Source organism: Falco rusticolus, chromosome 5, assembly GCF_015220075.1.
Source record: "Falco rusticolus isolate bFalRus1 chromosome 5, bFalRus1.pri, whole genome shotgun sequence".
Lineage (NCBI taxonomy): Eukaryota > Metazoa > Chordata > Aves > Falconiformes > Falconidae > Falco > Falco rusticolus.
In genome coordinates this window covers 68,309,791-68,331,004 of record NC_051191.1, presented here as the reverse complement: position 1 = coordinate 68,331,004, position 21,214 = coordinate 68,309,791, and the positions used below count along the sequence as shown (strand labels likewise).

The window sequence follows — 21,214 nt, the reverse complement described above, 5'->3', positions numbered from 1 at the left end:
CTTTCCCCCCAGGCTTTGCTTTCAGGGGAGGTGAGACTGACAGGACCGAAGCAGCACACAGCAGAAGCAGCTCTCTGCTGTCAGGAGGGGGAACTGTCATCAGACTGGGATGACAGGGAAGATAGGAGGGCAGGAGGCGAGCCCACACAGGGAACAGAAAATCCCAAAATTGGCTGCGGTGGCAAGAGCATCCTCGCAGGTGGGAGATCACATAAACCTAACCTGAGCTAAAAAGACTTCTGCAAAGCACATGAGCACATCTTGAAGCATCAGCAGAGCACGCTTCATTTTGAAAAAAAATCTCCTGAGGGCCATACTCGGGCAGTTCTCACAGAAACAAAGCCTGAGCATGTGTGTTAAGTGAAACTGGGAAGCCTCATTAAAGAAGCTGAAAGGAGGCCTGCGTGCCAGGTGCCTGCAAGCCACAGCCCTGGAGGTGCTGGTATGAAAAAAGCCTGCGTACAGTTTCGCAGGATATGACCACCATTTGACAGGAATGACTAACAGATTTTTGTTCTCTCTCTCTCTCCTGCTTTACCGCATGCTGTGCCACTCTGGATGTCCATACTGTGCCTCCCATCTCCCAGCCCAATGACACTGATGTAAGTAGACAAAAGCTGAGGATGGGGAGGCATCCTGGCATGCCTTGCCACAGCTCAGCTTCGTAATTGTGTCACTTGTGTGCCAGCATATTATAGGCACTGTCCCTTGTCTGTAGTCACTGGAGGCAGTCCAAGCCTGTTGTAGGCTGTGTTTGTCTTCACAGTAATTAAGTGTCTTTGGCAAAGCTGAAAGCGCTCTGGGTTGCAGCGTTTCAGAGACCTGACCGACAGCAGGAGGATGCTGTGAGGTAGGCTGCTCTCTGAGGAGGGAGCTGTGCCTATAGCGCAGTAGATGTGGTCTCAGAGCAACCAGGGAGCTCAAGTTCAGCTTTGCCCCTGCCAGGGGCTCCCTGCAAGCTGCTGGTGCTCTCAGACTGGGCTCCTCGCCACAGTGCTGCTGCTGCATGGCCACCCCAGCACCGGGCACCGCTGGAGCATCTCCAGGTCTGGAAGAGCAGTGGCAGCAAGTCTCGGTCTTCACACTGCTGAGGAAGATACCATGAGACACGGGCCCTTCTTGTGGGAAACCACTTTGGTTCACCTGGGTTTCTGTTCTGATTTCCAATCTCTGGGTGCTGTATTTGCTATCCCCCAAGGCCATAATAATTGTTCATCGTGGCTACATTTCTCTGCTGACCAAAGGAAGGAACCCACCAGGGATGAAGCACAGGGCCATCTCTATGCATATGTCCACAGAGACAAAACAACCCAATGCTGGTTTGTGGTGAGACAATGCTTGCAGCTGTGGGTAAAGGGATGTTTTTAAACCGTCATCCCTAAAGCCTCAAAAAGCCAGTTGGAGTCAGAGCATGAGCATGCAATATTGCAAACCATGGGGCTTGAAACAAACCCAGGCATCTCTGAGCCTCCTCTGAAGTTGAGGGACAGAAACCTGAAGCTATTGGGTTTGTTCTGCAGAACTCAAGAGGAGAAACAAATTCTAACTGAAAGTAACGGTCTTGTGATTTGAAATGGCAAATTCATCTCTTGTTGCTGAGAATCATCCAGAAAGGGGGCAGAGGTTTATGCATAAGGGTTTTGCAGAAATAAAGGGCAGCTAGCCGAGAGCAGACAGGCTACGTGACACATCAGTGTCCTTCCCTGACCCCAGCAAACCTCTGGCAGGAAGGGGACCCCATGTACAGAAATGGCAACACCATGTCAGATTTCTTCCCTCTGCTGCTACAGAAAATAGCATTAAAAAATAACACAAAGAGACAGACACATGCAGCCACGGCACACTCAGAACAACCTGAAGGGCTTTGTTACTCACCACTTAACCCCTCGTGTCCCCATCCAGTTCACTGTTGTGAAACACATGTCAAGTCTGGTACACAGAAATCCTAAATGAAACAAATGGATGGTGCCTTGGGCTACATGAGCACCATTCACATCCTATTTTATCATTAGCTGTCTGGAGAATAAAGAAACCAACAGCAACAACAACAAAAAAATCCCTGCCTGAGAAGAATCCTGATCTAAAATACCATGCCATGTGTTTTAGTCCAGATACTAGCAGACACTGAAATGCATGCTGGTTTCTCACTGGTACACAGTAACCTTTGCTTTCGCAGCCAGAGCTTGATGCTGTCCCTTTCTTTACAAGTGCCACCTCTGCTCAGAGTGCACAGGTACTGCTGGAAGCATGTCAGGGAGGCAGGTGCAGGATCAGAGCCCTTGCCAGAGGAGATGTTGCTCAGAGAGGTGGGGAGCACGCAGAGCCACTGAGTGGCCAAGGTCAGGGGTGGTACGTGTTCGTGCTGTAGAGCTCGTCTTGGTGGAAATGCCAGCTAAATTGCAGAGCTTTATGGGATGCTGGTATAAAGACCTTTAGCTCAGCAGTCCCAAGGGGGAGACTGTAAGATGAAATCATACTGTGGTTAATTCTCGGTTTTTCCTCTCCAGTGTAGTGCCTTCGATGGTGCCTGCCCACTAAGCTGTCAGGATGATGTAAGTTGCCCAGATTTCTTCCCTGTATCTGTGATGGGTGTGATTGACTGCCTGCTCTGTGGAGGTCTCTGTCTCCCCCTGCTCAAAAAAAAGGTATTGCCTATCGTCTCCTCACAAAAGGTTGCACAGCTGGGGCAGGTCCTTGTGCTGCTGAGACAAACCTCCAGTGTAGGTCTTCCTCTCAGCTGTGAGACATCAGCTGAGCCTGGGCAGGGGCATGGGGATACCCACCAGTGACTTGGGAGAGTCAGTCTCCTCTAAGGCTATCTTACTGTCATCTCAGGTCTTCCAAAGAGAGTGGCTGCCAGCATGACATGCATACCTCTTTGCATTTACACCACTGCTTCAGCCTTGGTCTCAGGCATATTTGGGACAGGAGGTCCTCTGCCCTTCAGAGCAGGATCAGCAGAGGTTTTGTTCTGTATTCACATAGGAATTGCTCTTCATCCTAGATTTTCCCTGCGAGACCTAACCTGTACCTCCATTTCCTGCTCTGCAAGATAAAAATAAGACCAGCACTGATACTCAGCAGTGAGGGGAGGGTTACTTCATGGGTGGTTATATCTCTGAAATCTGAAGATGGAAAGCAGTAGATACTGTTTACTTAAAGAGAAGTGCTCTCCAAATATACTGTTGCTTCCTGCAGGATGCCTTGTCTTCTTAAGCATGGCTCACAGCCTGCTAGGCCTGCACACAGCCCTGGCAGGAGACAATCTTTGTCACAGACAGCTCATGAGCTAAATACCTCAAAATGGAGGCAGAGAAGGAAAAGTAAATTGTGTAAAACCAGTAGTAGCTGGGCCGTGGGGCTAGGCATGGAAATACTGAGGCTGTTGCCACAAGCACAAGCCCACACCACTCCATCCTGCACACAGCAGTACGTACCAGAAAACCATGAAAAAAGCTGTCTTTAATGTTACTTCTCTTTCATTTCTGCAGATACTGAATTGCTTCCTCATTGATAACAATGGCTTTATACTTGTTTCCAAAAGACTTGCAGAGGTAAGCGAGCATAAGAGAAGGAGGAGAGTGTGCTTGGCTTGTTCCTAAATAACCCACCAGAGCTGTTTGAAACAAATGAAGTTCAGTTGTGTAAAAAGGGTGGCCATGGTGTCATTTAATTCAGCTGTGCAGCAAGGGGGAAGCCTCCAGGCAGAGTGACAGCACATTCTAGGTGAGGAAGAAGTTTGCAGTGATAAGGAAGAAACTAGTCAAAATATCTTTTTATTAGAAATGAGGAAATTAGACTCCTTTCCCTTGGCACAGATGCTACTGAAAGATGATCAGAGACAGTCCCAGAAGACAGGCATGCCCTGACGTGGGAAGGAAAGGGAGAGGAGCAGCATTTTTGAGTGCCTCTGAAGTCGAAGCAGGTGCTTTTCAGGAAAGAAAACTGAGGGGATGGTAAGAGAAAAATACCAAAAGCAAAAAGGAAGACAAAATCATTTAAGCAAATTGGAAATAGAAGCACACCTAAACTGGAGGATTTACTGGACTCGCAGAGGTGAAAGGAGTAAGGAAAAAGACTCAGAATAGTAATAAAAAATAAGCAACAGAAGTTGCTTCCTTTCCTCCTGCTACCAGTGCCTCACTGACCGTTTCTAGAGAGATGAAGGAGTACAGTTTGTGTTGTGACATTTCATGCAGCCTGGATAAAGGCAATGCTGCATGGTTTAGCTATACATTTCTGCTCTCCAGTAAATTCACCACAAAGCTATTTGTTTCAAAATAATAAAAGACCATAGATTTGGATGTCAGAAAGTAGTGTGTTGGAACAGTCTCATAAACTACAAAGCAATAAGTCAATAGCAACAGTGGCCTTATAGAAGAAACGGGAAATGAAGTGGGTTTGTTACTGACGGAAGTGTGGATTTTCATTGAAATTGCCATAGTACTGGAGTTAAAAAATACTTCAGTAAAAAAAAGTGTGTGTATTTCCAGAAGTCAGTAGATCCAATTCCAGAAATTACTTTTTTCAAGATGTGACAAACAGGATGAAAAGGAAATTAAATATAAAGTAACAGAACACCCAATGGATGTGGTTGGGACAAGAAGCACAGCTTCTATAAAGAAAGAAAACCTATCTTATCAGCTATAGTTCTTTGACAGTGTGAGTAAATCAGGAGATAAGGGAGAATGGATTACCTGCTGCATTTCAGATTTTCTATGAGCCTTGAACAGAGTCCCTTACAAGAAGCTGTTAAAGAAGTTCTGGTTTAAGAGTGAAACGTGAAGTAGCAGCAAAGACCTCAAAGTAGCTGGGACAGAAAAGAAAGAAGAGGAATTTTTAGACTGGTATTTAAACAGAAAACATCATCTATATGAGTCCCATGGTTTCCCATCTGGGCTTGTGTTGGTTAGCATATTCAGAACAGGCTGGCAAAAGAAAAAGGTGAGATCGTGAATTCTGCAGGCACTACACAGTGGATTCAGGGAGGCCAGGATGAGAACTGTTGAGACTCACAAGGCAAAATGAATCAGCAACACAGTGGCACCAGGGGGTGATACAGACGGATATCAAGGGGAGCATATTGGAAGGAATAACCAACCTCTTTTCTGTTGGGAAAACAGTGTGACCTACCTGGCACACTGAACATTCCAGTAAAAGTGCCCATTCAATGATGCGGTGTGCCAAAAAAACAAAAGCAAAGAAAATTTGAAAAATAAGGGAGGAAAATGCTGTAAATTTGTATTGGCTGCCTACTCTGGGATGCCAGGTCCTACTGTATGTTTGTGATGGGCTGGTAGTCAGGAGTTGCTGTTTCCTCCTCTGACTCCCATGCATTTTCAGAGGTGCTGTGCTGAGTCCTGTGGCATGTATCCATTCAGCTAATGTCTGCTGTTTGTCCTCAGCACCACCCTCCTGGGTTCTGTCTCTGTATTCTTCCTGCATCTTAAGGAAAAAATTTTTTTCCAAAATCTCATCTCTGAAAGATCTGACTAGCAGAAAAATAACATTATAGTAGATTTAGGTGAATTATAAACATTACCCACGTGCCTCCAAGAGCAAGCATTTTGGCTGGCACCACAGCTGTGGTCTCTTCCAGCTGTTACCTCCCTGACCTCTGAGTTCACCACTACTTTTCTTCTGATTTCTTTATGTTGTTCCAGTTACTGCTTTTATTTCCTGGTGGCACCATGAGTGTCCACAGCGTTAAACCCTACAGGGAATTCAAGACAGCAGCAGCATTAAATCAATACCCTGAGTTTCACAGCCTTGCCACCTGGATGTTGCTGCGTGGGATCACTTGCTGCTAAGTGGCCTTCCCTGCCCCCCTGCACACTCTTCCCTCAGTGCATCCTTTAGCATAATGCCAAAAAAAGTCCTGTTGCTGGATTTTTGGGGGTATTTTGCCTTTCTAGAGAAGTCACTGCCCTCCCTCCCTTCCCCATGCCAGTGGCTCAGCTGCCTGGGCCAGCATTTCAGCCCAGCAGCAGGGAGAAGGGCAGCCTGCCCACACAATTCCTGTTCTGCCCCACCAGCCGGGATGGGAGTGAGTTTATTAGATGCCAAAGGAGTCAGGATGCTGTGCTGAGCCACATGGGCAGTGGCAGCTTCAGCGCAAGCAGGGCCCCACGTGCATCCCTGCTTCCCTGAGGAAGGCAACTGAGGAGCTTTCATGTCCAAACCACCTGCCTCCTGGGGCAAAGCGCAAGCTAAGAATAACGGAGAGCTGCCAAAATGCCTGTGTCCCCATAGCCCCCGGGGCGAGCAGCTGGTGCTGGAGACCGGCTCTGGGGGCTCTGAGGTGTTTTGCTCCATCTGACTCCCTTGGAGCTGCGGTGCTTCACCCAGCCTCACTGCCTGCCCGGGGCTGCCTGCTGCCCGCACCACCTTCCCTGGGTGACCACGCTGGAAAGCAAAGCGACTTCATGAAGGAATGGGCTAAGGACAGCCTGGCTCAGGCTCTGGTCTCCTCTGCCCTTGGGATGAGGGATCAGTATGGGGGATCGGCTACAATAACCTCTGTGTGAAGGCAGCAGGAAGCTTACTGGCAGCCAGAAGCCACCGGGAAGAAAGAGGGACTCAGGATTTTCATGAGTGACGAGTTAGAAGCTCCCTGCAGGATTACCTGGGGAAGAATGGGTAATCTCTTAATTCGAGCTAATCTCCCCATCTAGATTCATCGTGGAGGGAGCAAAGACTTAATAGCCAGAGCCAGGAGAAGGGACTGAGTGAGGGCAGGACCAGGTGATCCAGGGCAGGGGAGGAAGGGAAAGTAAATAGCAGGCTCTGGCTGGGCTGCAGCGAGGGCTGCTCCGTGCTAGGTTTCTGCTGATGTTTGCAGCCATGGTCCTATGACCACCCCTGAGTTTTTAGCCACCTTTCACTGCCAGCCAGAGGCGCAGCTGCAGATCAGTGTCTTGAGTTCCCTCAGCTTTCTGCATCCAGGTGTCCCCTGGCTCATTAAACCTCTTTTTCTAGTACTGCTGCCTTCTCCCTAAGACATCTTGCAGGGTATGCCTGCATGCTCTGCCCAGGCAGGACTCCAGGGACAGGGTGCAAAGTGGCAACTAAAAGGCCAAGATCCCACCAGGGCTGGGCAGAGCTTGTGGAGAAGCAAGGGCTGGCTTTGTTTGAGCCATGCAGCAAGGAGGCTGGCCCCTCACCCAAAGCCTGGCCCATTTGGCAGAGCCTGTTTGGCTACTGCTTTTGTGTGTACCGAAAGTGCAAACTGCTCAACAAGCCAGCAAAGCATAGACATGTACATGTGAGCAGTGATGTACATTTTGAGTCACATGTGTGCTCCAGGATGCATCTCTTTCCTGTGCACAGCCTGCATGTGTACTTGTATGCTCTCAGCTGCAGGGGAATGTGATACAGCATGTGTCACGAGGATGTCAGAGGCCATGCTTTGTGCTGTGAACCGCTGAAATCGCGAGGGCCTGTGGAAACCTGCCCAGAGCTGGGAATTTGGAGATACACAGCAGAGGGATGTCTAGGACAGCAGCGGCCAATCACTGGAGAAAGCGGGTTGTAACAAGAGCTGCTGCTCTGCAAAATGTTGCTTCATTATATGACCACGTTGGTTTCTGCCAAGTGATGCTTTCCTGTGTTACTACCTAAGGCAGCGCTGAGTTTTGAATGCCTGATTTGATGTTAAAGGCCAGTTTGCTGATGCTTTTCTGAACACATTCCCTAGTCCTTACTCTCAATTACACTTATAGCTCCTCATACTTTTACCTATAGGAACAACATTCTACCTGGAGAAATTTGGTCAGACATCAGTGTCCCTGGACAGGGTGGGCCCCATTTGCAGTCCTGCAGTGGCCCCCTCACCATACGGGCTGCAGCTTGCACTGCGCTAAATCCCACTGCTCTGGCTCCCGCTGGGGCTGCAGACGGGTATTAAATGGAAGCAGCTGGCCTCCTCACCACCCTAATCAGATTGAAAGAGCGAGGGAGGTGAAAAAAGTTAGCGCTTGCTCAGACACATTTGACTATGTCTGAGACGATTACAGCCTAAATGCTCGAGGGGGAGTTGATGTTGTGTTATCAATTTATACGGTGAAACACCTTCTAAAGCCTGTTGAGAAGAGGCTCATAACCACGTAACACTACTGTTAGATGATTACCGTATGATCTTAGGTAAATCTGACTGAGGGTTGGGTTTTTTTAGTGGAAGTGCCCCAGTCAGATAAGTGAAGTCATCTGTCATCTTCTAATACGTGCTAAATGACTGCTGGCCTATCAGTGGAAAAGTAAAATGTCCCCTCAAACTGCAATATACAAACACTTCCATAACATATGGGAGGTATTTACCGTGTCAAGACCCACGAGCCAGGAAAACAGACAGAGGACAGCTCATATCTGCACTTTTATTTATGAGTATTTTACTTACTTGCTTGCAAACAAAGCAGTGGACTTGGCAGATCCGAAGCATTTTTGCAATAGATTTGTCATGGTTTATTAATCAGGAAAGCCAGAACTGTTGTTTGTTTGAAGTCTTTAAAGCAGCAGGGACTGTAATTGGGATTATTGACTCTGAAACGTGAATGGGACAAGAGGGCCACAAGCTGCACTTTCAGTTCAGGCACACAAGCATCATTTGGGGGCTGTTGCTCCCCCAAATGCAGCTTTTGCTAGGGTGGGGCCTGTGCTACAGTTCTCGCTGTGCCAGTGTGTAGTGTGTAAGCTAAGGGATGAATTTGTTTGTATCACGTTGTTTGGGTTACTGTCTGCTTCAAACTTGCGCAGCAGTGAGTTGTACAATTGCATTTGCTACCTAAATAACTCTGTACGGTGCACTTATGCGTGGTGAGCCAGTCTGCCTGGGGCAGCAGGAGAGCAGGGGTGTCCGAAGCCCCTGAAGCTGTGGGCAAGCAGAGAGGCTTAAGCGGAAGAGATTCAGGCGTTCACATCCAGAGAACGTGGATTCACAAAACCCCACAGGAGAGCCCAGGCTTCCAGTGAATCAACATGCCTGGTCTCTGCAGCTTGAGGGTCTCTGCCTTTTTCTGTCACAAGCTGTAGGGACTTGCGTGGGCTAAATAATTTCCAGGTGCTATAGGAATGGTGCAGGATGCCCAGCTGGCGATGGGGGAAGTCCTCCCTCAGGCTTTGCAGCCAGCCAAAGGACAAAGCTCGGTGCTACCTCCTTATAAAACCCTCATTATGTGTAGTAGGCCTCCAGACAGACTGGATTGGCTGGAGCCATTGAGAATCTGGAAATTTTACTGTTGTCAGTTTATTCTGTTTTTTTCCTTTCTTATGCTTGCAGACTGGAAAATTTTTGGGTGCAGTGGAAGGCTCAGTAATGACCCAGCTGCTAAACATGGGCATGTTCAGGCGGTAAGCAGGGGATCTCTGTGCTGTACTTCTCTTTCTTCAGCTGGTGTGTGGGTCAGAGCTTATTGGTCCCCATAAGCAGCACTTGAGCAGAGGAATATGCACATGCTGATGCATGTGACTCTCTTGATACAAGAGCTCCTTTAGCTACCTGCCCTCTCCCCTGACTTGCTCAGCCATCATCACCACACACCCTGTTTCTCCTCATCTCCTGCCCTTCCACCTGCTGCAAAGCACCAAGAAGGACAGTAACTCTGATCTCCGTGTGGCTGGAAAACAGCTGCTGCTCTGTCTTTTCCAGGGCAAGATGCTATGGGAAACATTTCTTGGCATTTTGGCTATAAAGTGCTTCAGTTCCTTCTGCCACTTGGAAAGCCCTTTTATGAGCAGTTGTCTGAGAGCCCCCCAGATGTAGCGTTGCAGCTGGCTGAGCACATTTCTCTCACTACTAAATATATCTCTGTTCGCCTCACTCCACTCCCCCCGCCCATGTCAAAGAGAGTTCAGAGTTTCAGTGGCTTGAAACAGGCACTAAGGGAACCTGAGGTAGTTAGAATTATAATTCTCCTCCTTCACAGCCTGCTTTACTCACCGTCTGGAATTAGGGACAAATTTCCTCCTGTACTGACCCAGTGACATTAATCCAGAGCCTGTATTTCCCGCTTTGCAAGATCCAGGATGGGCCAAACAGCAAAGGCACGTGTAAGCAGGCCACTGCTTTAGTTCTTCCGTACAGGAAATGTTTTAGAAAAAGCTGAGGTGTGCGTCCCATAGGGAGTTGCATTGCTTGCTTTTGACTGCTCACTTGTTTTGTTTTGATTGCAGGGTGACCATGTATGATTATCAAGCAATGTGCAAAGTACCCTACCACCACCACAGTGGAGCCCGGCCTCTGCTCAGCGTACGTATCTGTCAGCATGCAGCCCTCTCTGGGCTTGGCCGCAGAGGCTTTCTCCTAGGCCATCTCCAACACACGGATGTAGCACGTTCCCCAAAAGAGTTTAGTAGATGTTTGCTTTCAAGTAATGGGAATGCCCAAACTCACCTAAGGCAGATTTCTGAGGCAGTGATGGCCACTGACAGTGGTTTCCAATTTGGCTCTCCATTGGCGTATAGGATCCCACTGAAAATCAGAAGGACCAGGGAGAGAACAGGTACTAGACTTTGCCAGGCTTCTTCTAAAAACCAAGGAACCAGCAAGCAGCTGAAATGAACAGGAATGCTTTTACAGGGCACGGTTTTACTCAGCAGCTCAAAAGGGAGAGTTGCACTGTCAGGGAACAGAGCAACTGGGAGAAAACTGTCAGCCTTTCAGGGAAGCATGAGTGGGCTTGCAGCAAGAGAGAGAGGGGTAAAAGCTGCAGAGAAATGCTGATAGCCCAGGGAACAAACTATCAGAGTGAATCTTTTTGCAGTACCCAAATGCAACCTCTGTTTAGGCTGATACAAGCTAATAACCTAATCCCACTCTACCTTCCTAACCTGGCCTTGAACAGACAGAAGTAATTACTCAACATGCAGGCCACTTCAAACTAGTTGAAGCAATCCTAAACTGTTATGATCAGGTTTTTGATACTTTAAAATGTGGTATGGCAGTACTTCTTACAGTGTGACATTGTCATTTTTTTCTAGTAAAATAATTTTCAACAAAATGCTACTTTTTAACAACATGTTATCATTTAAACAATTAAAAAATTAAACTTTGCAATGGCTATACTTAAGCTGGATAGATAAAATATTGTGATTATAGTGAAAATATTTGCTCGATCATATCCTCCAATTCTGATTACCGAAAGAAATGTCACAAAATATGAGCTGCCAAAAATGAGGTGAATTGGGAAGAGAATAAAAAGATGAGAATTCAGCCTCCCTCTCTCTTTTTCCCATCTTAGCAAAATGCTTGAAAAGGAAGAAATCAAGAAAAGTCCATTTTTCATATACATACATAAAAATCGGTCCGATTCCCAACAATGTATACATTTCACTCTTTGCTGACTTATTTTAGGTGAATATAAGTAAGTTACGGAACATTGTCTTGTGCCCTGTGACTGCTGCATCTGTTTTGGGTTTGAGGATACAGGCATGATTATGAGAGGGAAAGATGAAAATTAGACACAGTTGCCATGAAGAAAAGAAGCAGCAGGATCCTCTGCAGATGGATTGTCCCTGGGACAATGCTGGATTTCCAATTTGTAGCTGAAAAGCAGGAAGATCATAGAAGTAATGCCATCTTGAGGAAAAGCTGGATGAAAGCCCAGTTAAGCATAATCAATCAATGGCAGATAATACTAAATCCTGGGCAATGCTGTCACTTGTCCCAGAAACACCACTTGCTATCAGAACATAAAAGCATCCTAAACTGGTGGTGTCCCATTTAGCTGTGCTTCTCTCCTGCTCTGAGCTCTCAAGGTCATCCATACTGGAGAGAAATCATCAAGCAATTACATCTTCAAAGTCCTTCATACATTTGTGATAAACTCCCTGACCCTGACGGGGAGGGGGTGAGAAGATATTATTAGTAGCAAGGCAGCTCTGCTGGCTTTTGATGTATTTTGAACATTTTCCAGTGATGCCCAGACCTTGAATTTCCAGTCTGTCTTCAAGCACTCTGATCAGTAGAGGGAATTGGTCTGAAACGTGGGGTCCTGCATAACAATTATAAACCCTCTGACCAGATCCTTATGGTATTTCTCATTTCTTCTTTTGTTCTCCAGCCAATTTATGCCTTTCTAGCTGCAGTGAAATGGCTGATAAGTGATTTCCTCATGTGAGTACCAAAAGATGGGGGTGTTTGGGAGGCTCAGACCAATGGGGGCGAGAGCTGAGAATGCTGCAGGCGGAGCCCCCCGCGGAGGGCATTGCTCTCAGCCTTCTGACATTCAGCTCAGCACCTTGCTCCTGGGAGACAGAAAGCTATTACTATTCCCATTTTGAGAGGCAGAGGCCTGGAGTGGGTCTGGGATTTACCTGAAGTCACTCAGTACAAAGTGACAGAGTCAGAAATAGGACTCGGGTCTCCTGGGACCTCATGCAGATCCTTGATGCCGAGTCCTCTTGCCTGTCTCCTTTGCCCGTGATGAGCAAACGCACGCCGTTGTTTCGCAGGGGGTGAAGGTTGAAGGAAGGAAGCCAGGGAGCTCAGAGCTGAGTGGCAGGCAAGGCAGGAGAGAGGGGAGGCCTTGAATCAAGCCTGGATTCGGGCTCACCTCAAACTGTGGGGGGGAATCGGAGGTCAAGCTCAAATCAGGGTGAAAGTTCCGCTGGTCAGCTGGCTGGGTGTGCAAAAGGGAAGGTGCAGAAAAGATCCAGCTCCTAGAGCTTGAGCGTATTGGTACAGAATAATTCAATGTGATGTGCAGGTACCTCCGAGTAGCCAGGGTATGGGCTCCCTGATGGCCATCCGTGCCTGCTCCTCAGGTGGGTCTCGCAGTGACTGAATCCCCTCCCAGCCTCAGGGGCTGCTGTGCTCATTCCTTCCTTCACTGGCAAGGCCCCCGCACAGTACGTACTTCAGGAAAAAGCCCATTCAGATATTGCACAGTACAGATCCCATGATACAGAGCTACACTCTATCATGTGGAGAGGAAAAAATAAAATTAAAAAAAAAAAAAGAAACCTCAGACTTCCACTGCCAGCAAATTTCTAGTAAACATTTTAGAACTGATACTCGCTGGGCGACGGGGCCATCTCCCTGACACCTGCATCCTTCCAGGCTGCTGAAAAAGCATCCTCTGTTCTTGCTCTTTTGACAGCTTCCTTTTGGAGTTTAACATGAGTAGCTTCTGGCACTCAGACAACCTGGCAGATGGTGAGTACACAAGAGTCCAGCCGCCCCATAGCATGTGCGTGTTACAGCCACTGGTGGCAGAAGAAGCTGTATGGGGGAGCCTGGCCTCGTTCAAGGAGTTTGCTGTCTGCCCTGCCACCTCTCCCTCCACAAACACTGGAAGCCAGCTTCCAGGTCCCACCACCACCCCATCTCCCCCCATTTCCACCCCCATTTCAGGCTGCCACAGCACTAGAGCGGTCAGGGTGAGGAGTGTGCAGCTTGGAGCACACTGCTTGCTTTCCTCAGGGTAACTGCTGGGGTGAGGGAGGCTCTTCTACCCAAGGACTCCCAACCTACATGCAGTGGGATGAAAGAGCATCAACTGCAAAGCCCTTCAGTTGGAATGACTTCCAGTCTTCCCTGAAGGTGGCCTACAAGACAGGACTGAGCAGGGCTGGAGCAGCAGGCTCTCCGGAGCCTAGCAGGGGTCCCAGGAAGCTAGCCAGAAACCTGTAAGGTTCCATAACACATTGAGGGTCTACACTTGGCCAGTGGACCCTCTCTAGAGGAGAGAAGATGATAGCACGTGGCATTGCACAGCAGCTGAGTGCAGCAGAGCGGTATGTCTGGGTTGAAATCCAGTGACCTGCCCTGCAGCTGCAGTGCTGCCTGCTGGAAACGTCCCGGGAGTCTCTGCAGCCCCATCCCTGCCCCTGCTGGCAGGGGGGATGTTCATGGCCCTGAGCTGACCCAAAGGGGAAAGTGAGGAGTGCTCTGCACAGCCATGTAGGTGCCATTATTCCATCCTGACTAATTATTCAGCACTAATGGTGCTTTTAGTGGTGACAGTGGTACCTTCCCTGCTGGCTGCAGCGCTGAGTCTTCTGCATTGAACTCCCCTGGTGTAATGGGGAAACAGTCATTTTTAGAAAGCAAGAGTTCCTTCTAGTCAGAGAACCAGCCCGATGTCTGGATGCTGTTTAGGTCCCACTCACCGCCTCCAAAGAAGATTGCCAGAGATGGCAGAAGTTGCAGCTATCTTCTTCTACACAGCCCTGGCTGCTGCTTAACATGCATCAGGATAACGGGAGTGCCCCAGGCAGAAATCGGTGAGGAAGAGTCAGATGAGCAAGGGCAGTGCTTGTGGCAGTGCAGGAGGCAGCGTGGCTCTTCCTGGGGGACCGCAGTTTGATTTAGCCTTCACTTGAGGAGATGTGAGGAAAAAGGAGGGGGGTTCTCACTGCGGCCCTGCTCATCACCATTTCCTTTTGTGCTTTCTTCATCTCTCTCCCACATCACCCCCGTGACTGCTGTATGAAAATTCATCTCTTCATTGCGGTGCCATCATGTGCAACTCTCACGTGGTTCCATCTTCATTGTGTGTCTCTGTGTGTCGTGCGACTTCTCCAGCCAAGGCTGTCTTCCATCACTGTAAGTAGAACCACTTAACAGCAAAAAGAGGAGGATTTAGCTAGAAATCGCAGGCTAGGAAAGACTTTTTTCCACCTTTTGGACAATGGGGAGCTTGCAGAAAGGTGCGGCAGGGACAAAGCAGTGCCTGGCTCTATTTCGCTGCACTGCGAAGCAGCAAGTGATACGCTTGCTTGTTTAGCTGGCTGAGCTGGTGATTGAAGGTCTGTCACCAAGATGTCAATAAAAGAAGGGGCACACCAGCCGCTTCAAGACCTGTGGGCGCAAACACCACCATCCCTCGTAACTACAGTGTAGGTGGGCCCATAGCCCATGTACCATGGCATGTCCTTCACTTTGCTTCCCAGCTGTCCCATTCTTTCCTGTTGTTATGCCAAAACCAAAGACCAACCCGTGCTTTCTTGCAGGAAAAACTATACGGGTCTCATAGACTTCAGTTACTAAGAGGCAACTTAAGTCTTCTTTTCCACACTACACAGCTCAGCTCCCTCTGATGAATCCCAGCCCAGCCCCAGGATAATGCAGAACTGCTTTCAAGCAGTTCAGCTGATAAGTGTATGCTCTAGCTCATAAATCCGCTCCTACAGGCAAGTTAGAAATCCCTCCAAGACAGAGTCCAGACTGTGGCTGTGTCTCTATCTCCCTGCTTCCATATCTAGCCTGTATTCGCCGATTTGCTCTCTGCCCAGCAAGACGTATGTGTGAGACGGAGATAGAGAAACAGAGACATTTGGAATGTGTCTTACTGTATGAAGAAGAGGAAGAGAAAGAAAGGGTGTCTACAGATGAAAAAAATTAGTGTCCATGGTGGCGGGGTGTGGGGGGTAGGGGGTGGAGCGGAGTGGAAGAATACTGTTGGGGCTGGAAGAAATGGATTGCACGTGTTGTTGAGAAAGGGCTGTAGATTTTTGCCAGAGATGTTAACATTTTCTTGACTGCATGCCAAGGCTGGTGTATGCAAAAAATATGAAGAGAAGGAGACATTTTGCGAGAGGGAAACTGAGCACACATTTATTCAGGGATATGTGCAGAGGAATTAATGGTCGGGGAGCTAATGCTCACCCTTGCCTGACCTGTGCACCTCTGGCTCTGCAGCGCTGAGCCTATTTCTGCTTCCCAAGTTCTCTTGCTTTCTGGGAGGGCGAGTCATGCTGTTGGAATATGGGCATGATATATGCAGACTGCACGCATCATGCAAATCTGTTTTCAGAAGCGATGGGAAGACATGTTTGCTTCCCCAGATTTTTTACCGCTCTCAGCATCTCATTCCTTTCTGTTTGTAAGGGCTTCTGCTTTTATGGACATCACCACAGGTTTGAAAGCTTTTCATTAAGCCAAAAATACCTCCAGCCAAGGCATGCAGCCTAGAAAGGACTATTTCTAGAATTCCATAGCTCACGGAAGTTTCTTTTTCACTGCATGCTAGTATACACAGAGGATATTTTACAAGATAATTGATTAAATTCTGTGGTTTGTATTTGTAACTAAGTGGCAGATTTTGTCTCATGTCCCAGAGTAAATCCGCTGACTTGGGTGCATGATTTATGCTGGTGAGAAAGAATTCACAATCTGGGTGGTATAGTTTATAACAAGGTGCGGCGGCTGCCTTTGCTACTCAGGAGGATTAGTTGCCAAATGTCTGACAAAGTCTTTCTGGAAGTGCAGATGGTAGCAACAACAGCCTGGAATTAACTCACTCTTTGCTATAAAGTTTGCAATTTGTTATCAGCTCCTCTGGCTGTTTACTAATCCCTGACCACCAGACTCAGAGTGCTGATAATGTTCTGATGTCCAGCATGTGCATGCAAAGGCTCAGCCCAAGCGTTTTGCTGATGATGTACATGCTGCTGGGCTTCTCTGAACTTCTCGATACTGCTGCAGCTGCGTTGCTTCCGAGCAAATTAAGTGGCGGTAGGCCTAAGCATAATCTCTGTCATAGGTCTTGTCTCTGTGCAGAAGTTAGGAGATTTTAAAGTGGCTTCTTTTCATTTAGCCTGTGCCAAAAACTGATTTAAGATGGTCTGTGGAGGGGACTTGTGCCAATTTAGCAGAGTTTAAAAATACAGCTTGGTGCACGGGATAAAGTTAACCCAGGGCAAGTCAAGTCGCAGGCGGTCATGCGAGACCCAGACAGAAACGTGGCTTCTGTGAGTGACTGAGCCCGTATTGCCAGTGGCAAAAGTGCCCCTGAAGGGACTAAACCTGGTGTGCTTCCCACTGCACACCTCCAGATGCACCAGCTGCTCCTCCGAGTGCCACTGCGGCTCAGGCGTTGCCTCTCTGGTCCCGTGTTGGGAGCCGAGGTACAGCTCTGGCCCCTGCGTGCAGGTCAGGCTTGTCCCAGGTGTGGATCATGCCATCTCTTTAGCTGACTTTCCCCTTGAGGCTCAGTTCTCCAAGCCCTCCAAGTCCAGCATGACAGCCCTGATTCAACACTGGCTGAGGCTGGGAGGCCTCAGATCTCCTTCCATCCCATATTTTCCTAGCCAATGGTTTCATTCACCCCCTCTCTGTACCCTGTCTTTCACACCACTGGTTTTTATATTGCTTTTACTCCGTCTGTTTTGATGACACTATACCAGGAAGCTGGAGCTAGTGAAGATCGTAATTTTTTACCGGGAACAGGGGAAAAATGAGGACCTGGATAAAGTCTCTGCTATGTCAGGACCCTTTGCCACTCCTGACATGGGGAACACGCTAAATTCTTGCAAGCAGATGTGTCCCAACTATATCAAGTCACCTTTGTGGTCATCACAGCTATTCTTCTGAGCAAGAACCAGCACAGTCCATCACCAACAGCTGAGCTGTGGTGACAGCTCTGGTCACTCAGTGCTGTGAATCCAGGGGGGATCCAATGGGACTCTGATGGTTTGTGTCTGAGGGACCAATGCATGGTCTTGCCACAAGCATGTCCCTAAGAAGGTCTGTCCATGGCCCAGACTATGACAGTCTAGCCACCTGTTTCAGAGTTTGGAGCTGTTTTCCCAGCCACTAGTACAGTGAATGAAGGCTGAGGGAAAGGGTTCCCGCTCTGTTCCTCACATTCCTTTAGCCCATCAGGGACTTCGGTGGCCAGAATACAGTTAGTAGCCAGTCTGAGCTGGAAAGCATTTGCAGCTTCTCTCTTTACAGCATAAAAAACATTCTGTGTGTTTCATCAGAAATGTCTAAGCCTTTGAAATTCACCTCAGTAACAGGGCCTTCTACTGCTCGTCCAGAATATCCTCAGGACTGTTCATCCCTGTGACAGGTACTAACCCAGGGTGTTCTCCATTAGTAAAAATGGGAGAGGCTTTTCCATACTTCTGCAGTGTCGGGTTTGCACAGAGGGATGGCAAATGGTGGCAGAGCACAGCCAGGCAGCTCCTGGCTGGCAGCAGGGTTTCTGCCAGACCCTGAAAGCATGACTTTAGCTGATTAATTTAGTGTGAATCCAGGGTGAATACAGAACAAAGCATCATGCTGAAATCAAACCCTGCGTGCTTTGGATCTGTGCAAAATGCACCTAACCGTGATACCAAAAGGTGGGTCCCACAGTCCGGAAGGATTGAAGTAGGAGGCTGCTTTGCGAATGATGTTTTTTGAACGTTCAGAAGAAAAGCACAAGGTGCAACTTACCAAGCACTCTGTACCGCAGGGAAGCGTTTGAGTACCCATCATATTCACCTGAGGAAGGCATTAGAGGGAAGCTTGGGCTGCAGTTCCTGGCTCTTAATGGATGTCTTGTGTCACTCGATTGCCATAGTGGAGAGAAAAGTCAGAGAAGATCATCCAGCTTTCCTCTCTTGTGTAATCTGCATTGTTTGCATGGCAGGCTCTGCAGGGTGGTGCCTGCCTCGTGCTGTGTGCTCAGGCCGTGTCGGGGGAGAGGATACCATGCCTTTCGGTGAGGGTTTTCCAGTGATACAAATTACCCATCAGAATCATGGATGCCCTCTTGGTGCCTTCTTACCATACGTTCACTGATTAAAACTCATGTTGCTGCATTTTTCTATAAATCTTCAGCACCACTGCTGCAAGGGTCATCCTCCGCATCAGAAGGACTCTCTCCCTGCCCGTTCCCCTGGTAGGGCTGCCTGCTGTGCGGGTGCAGGGCTGCAGAGTGAGTCTTTTGTGCTCAGACCCAAAGCTGATGTAAAAGCCATTTCTTATATTTGTTGTTAGCTGAGCCGCAACCACCTCTGCCCTAGCAACAAAGCCTCACATTTCCAGCAGCGACATTCTCCTGTGTCCTACAGAGGCAGGAGCTGGCTTTGCTACCTCCAGCTGCAGAAAATAATTGCCAGAAGGGCCCAAGGCAGTAGTTTCAGGCAAGACGGACTTTGCTGAACTCCTAGAAAGGATGCCCTTGCTTCTGAAGGGAGGCTCAGCAAAGTGGTTCAGCTCCCCCTCATCCCCAAATCAGTTTGGGATTCCCACAGAGTGCAACTGATGAGTGATGGAGCAGCTGCTCCCTGTCTCTGCAGGGGATGGCTCCCTCCAGGAGCCAGCGCTCTGTGTTAGTTGGGTCTCTGCTGGTCCTCCAGAGCCGTTGTCTGCTTCCCTGTGGTCTCAGGCCAGAGCTGTTAGCTGGCGGTGTTTTCTTTTGATGTGACACATACTCAGCCCCTCAGATTGCCTGCTGTGGGCTCACTCTGAAACGTCAGAGGGCTCAGGAAGGATCAGCGGTTGATGGAGAACCCCACCATGGACACACAGGATCCCCGCAGGGGCAGATCCCTCAGCATGAAGGACCAGCTCAGTCACAGCTTTGAATATTTAAAAAAGTGCATGAACCAGGGCTGGGTTAGGTAGGAGGGACTTTATTAAGGCTGCTGCTCTGGTAGACAACCCCTGTCCTTTGAACTCAGGGGTACCGGTGCCCAAATGTCCCTGCCTAACTGGCCATGGGGGTCCCTGGGGTGCTGTGGCTGCTGTGGCCCCACGGCTGTGGCTTCGGCAGGGCAGGATCCAGGCGTGCTTGGGGAAGGCGAGTGGGAATACTGGGCGCATTTCATTTCTCACATATGTTGGTTTTCCCACACCACCTAGTGGGAGCAGGAATTGCTGTCTGGCTGCTTTCCGCAGCATCTCCTTCCCTTTCTTCCCTGGTAGGCACCTGCTCTTGGCCACTGTCGGGGGACACACACATATGCAGGGCTCCTTCTGTAACCTACATCACCAGTCTTAAATGCTTCCATCTGTGCAGACCACACCGGTAAGATCCTCTGCCCTTCATTCCTCACCTTCTCTCCTTACCATCGCAGCTCACAGGCACAAGAAGCATGACACCTTGCAGCCCTGTGACACCGAGTACCCCGTTTTCGTGTATGAGCCGGCCATCAAGGAGACCAATGGGCTGATTGACTGTGGAGATTGCCAAAAGTAAGAATTGCAGCTTCCCTTTCATTTGGGGGGCTCCCCAGGTCCTGATGGCATGCAAGCCTTGTCACAGAGCCCACCGGTGACGACAGCACCTGAGACGAGTCCCCTGCCACTGTGCTCATGGTGTGGCCACTGCCGCATCCACAGCTGTGGCCAGAGAGCAGAGCTAAACAGCCACGCTGGGCAGTGAGGAGGTGAAGTGACCAAGCTATCACTTCTCAATAAAAGAGAAAAAAAAATTAAAACCATCTGTTAATAAGCAGAGGTGACTGTAGAACAAGGGAAAGAGCATTTTTTTAATGTATTTATTTATAGATATAGATAAAGATGAGATAGAGATAGGGATAGAGAGAGATAGAGATAGAGATAGAGATAGAGATAGAGATGAGATAGAGATAGAGATAGAGATAGAGATAGATCTTTCCATTCCACAGATTTCAGAAAGAAGCTTTTTCTGTTTTTTCACATTTCTGGCAAAAGTTTTCTGCTTAGAATTTTTTTTTTCGCAATGCTTTTGGATTTCCTTTTCCTTTTTTTTATTTTCCCTCTTTTCTGTTTTTCTACAGAAAAAAAAAAAAGTAGGGAAGGGGGAAAAAAGAAGTGATAAACTGAAAAAAAAATGAAAACACAGGTCCACTTTTTTATTTTCCATTTTCATTTTAAGAGAATGAACAGTCCAAAATAACAGAAAAGTCGTTGTGAAAACAGGCAGTTTTTAGCAGTTGCGTAGCACCATCAGCAATCACGTGCGGAAAGCTGACAGAAGGATGAATTTCCACTGGTCCAGCTTTTCCTAACATGAGGCGTCCAAACAGATCTGACTGGAATCCCTCTTAAAAAAAAAAACAAAACACCACCAAAACCAATCCTACCTAGTCTGACTTCAGTCTTGGATCAACTGCAGGAAAGACTTAAAGGTTAGGAAAACAGCCTGCGCTAGTCCACATGACTTGAGGAAAACCAGGCCTTGCCAAATGTTGTTTCAGAAGAGATTGCAGATTTAGGGACAACAGGGTGTTGTGTAGGTGCAACAAGCTCTGGGCCAATCCAGAGTCCCCCAAACTGCCCTGCTGGTGTGTTGAGCTGTTGCTGCACAGATTGCTGCCACCAACGCAGCCTGGAGCTGACCCCTCCTTGCTGGAGGCAGCAGCAGCTGCACCATCCTGCTCAGCTGCTTCCTAGTTGCAGGTGTAGCTGCAGCCTCTGGATTCCAGGCGTATCTTTTGTGCATCTTTCATGCAGGTGTTTGGGACAGACACATGCTCTGTGGCGCGTTAGCCAGTGGCAGGCCCAGGTGTACAGGCTCTC

At 48.4% G+C, this 21,214-nt stretch overlaps 1 protein-coding gene across 4 annotated transcripts in view; it reads left to right on the top strand.

Moving 5' to 3' along the window:
- The window catches only part of CACNA2D4 (calcium voltage-gated channel auxiliary subunit alpha2delta 4), a 139,895-nt gene that overhangs the window by 106,362 nt on the left and 12,319 nt on the right, over positions 1 to 21,214 (top strand). For 3 of the 4 annotated variants that reach the window (XM_037390301.1, XM_037390298.1, XM_037390299.1), the window contains 9 exons: positions 588 to 602; positions 2,508 to 2,552; positions 3,492 to 3,554; positions 9,275 to 9,345; positions 10,168 to 10,243; positions 12,057 to 12,109; positions 13,095 to 13,150; positions 14,522 to 14,542; positions 19,789 to 19,906. In XM_037390301.1, coding sequence (XP_037246198.1) covers positions 588 to 602; positions 2,508 to 2,552; positions 3,492 to 3,554; positions 9,275 to 9,345; positions 10,168 to 10,243; positions 12,057 to 12,109; positions 13,095 to 13,150; positions 14,522 to 14,542; positions 19,789 to 19,906 — 518 coding nt within the window. The remainder of the gene's footprint in view (positions 1 to 587; positions 603 to 2,507; positions 2,553 to 3,491; positions 3,555 to 9,274; positions 9,346 to 10,167; positions 10,244 to 12,056; positions 12,110 to 13,094; positions 13,151 to 14,521; positions 14,543 to 19,788; positions 19,907 to 21,214) is intronic. The other variant, XM_037390300.1, reaches the window with a different exon arrangement.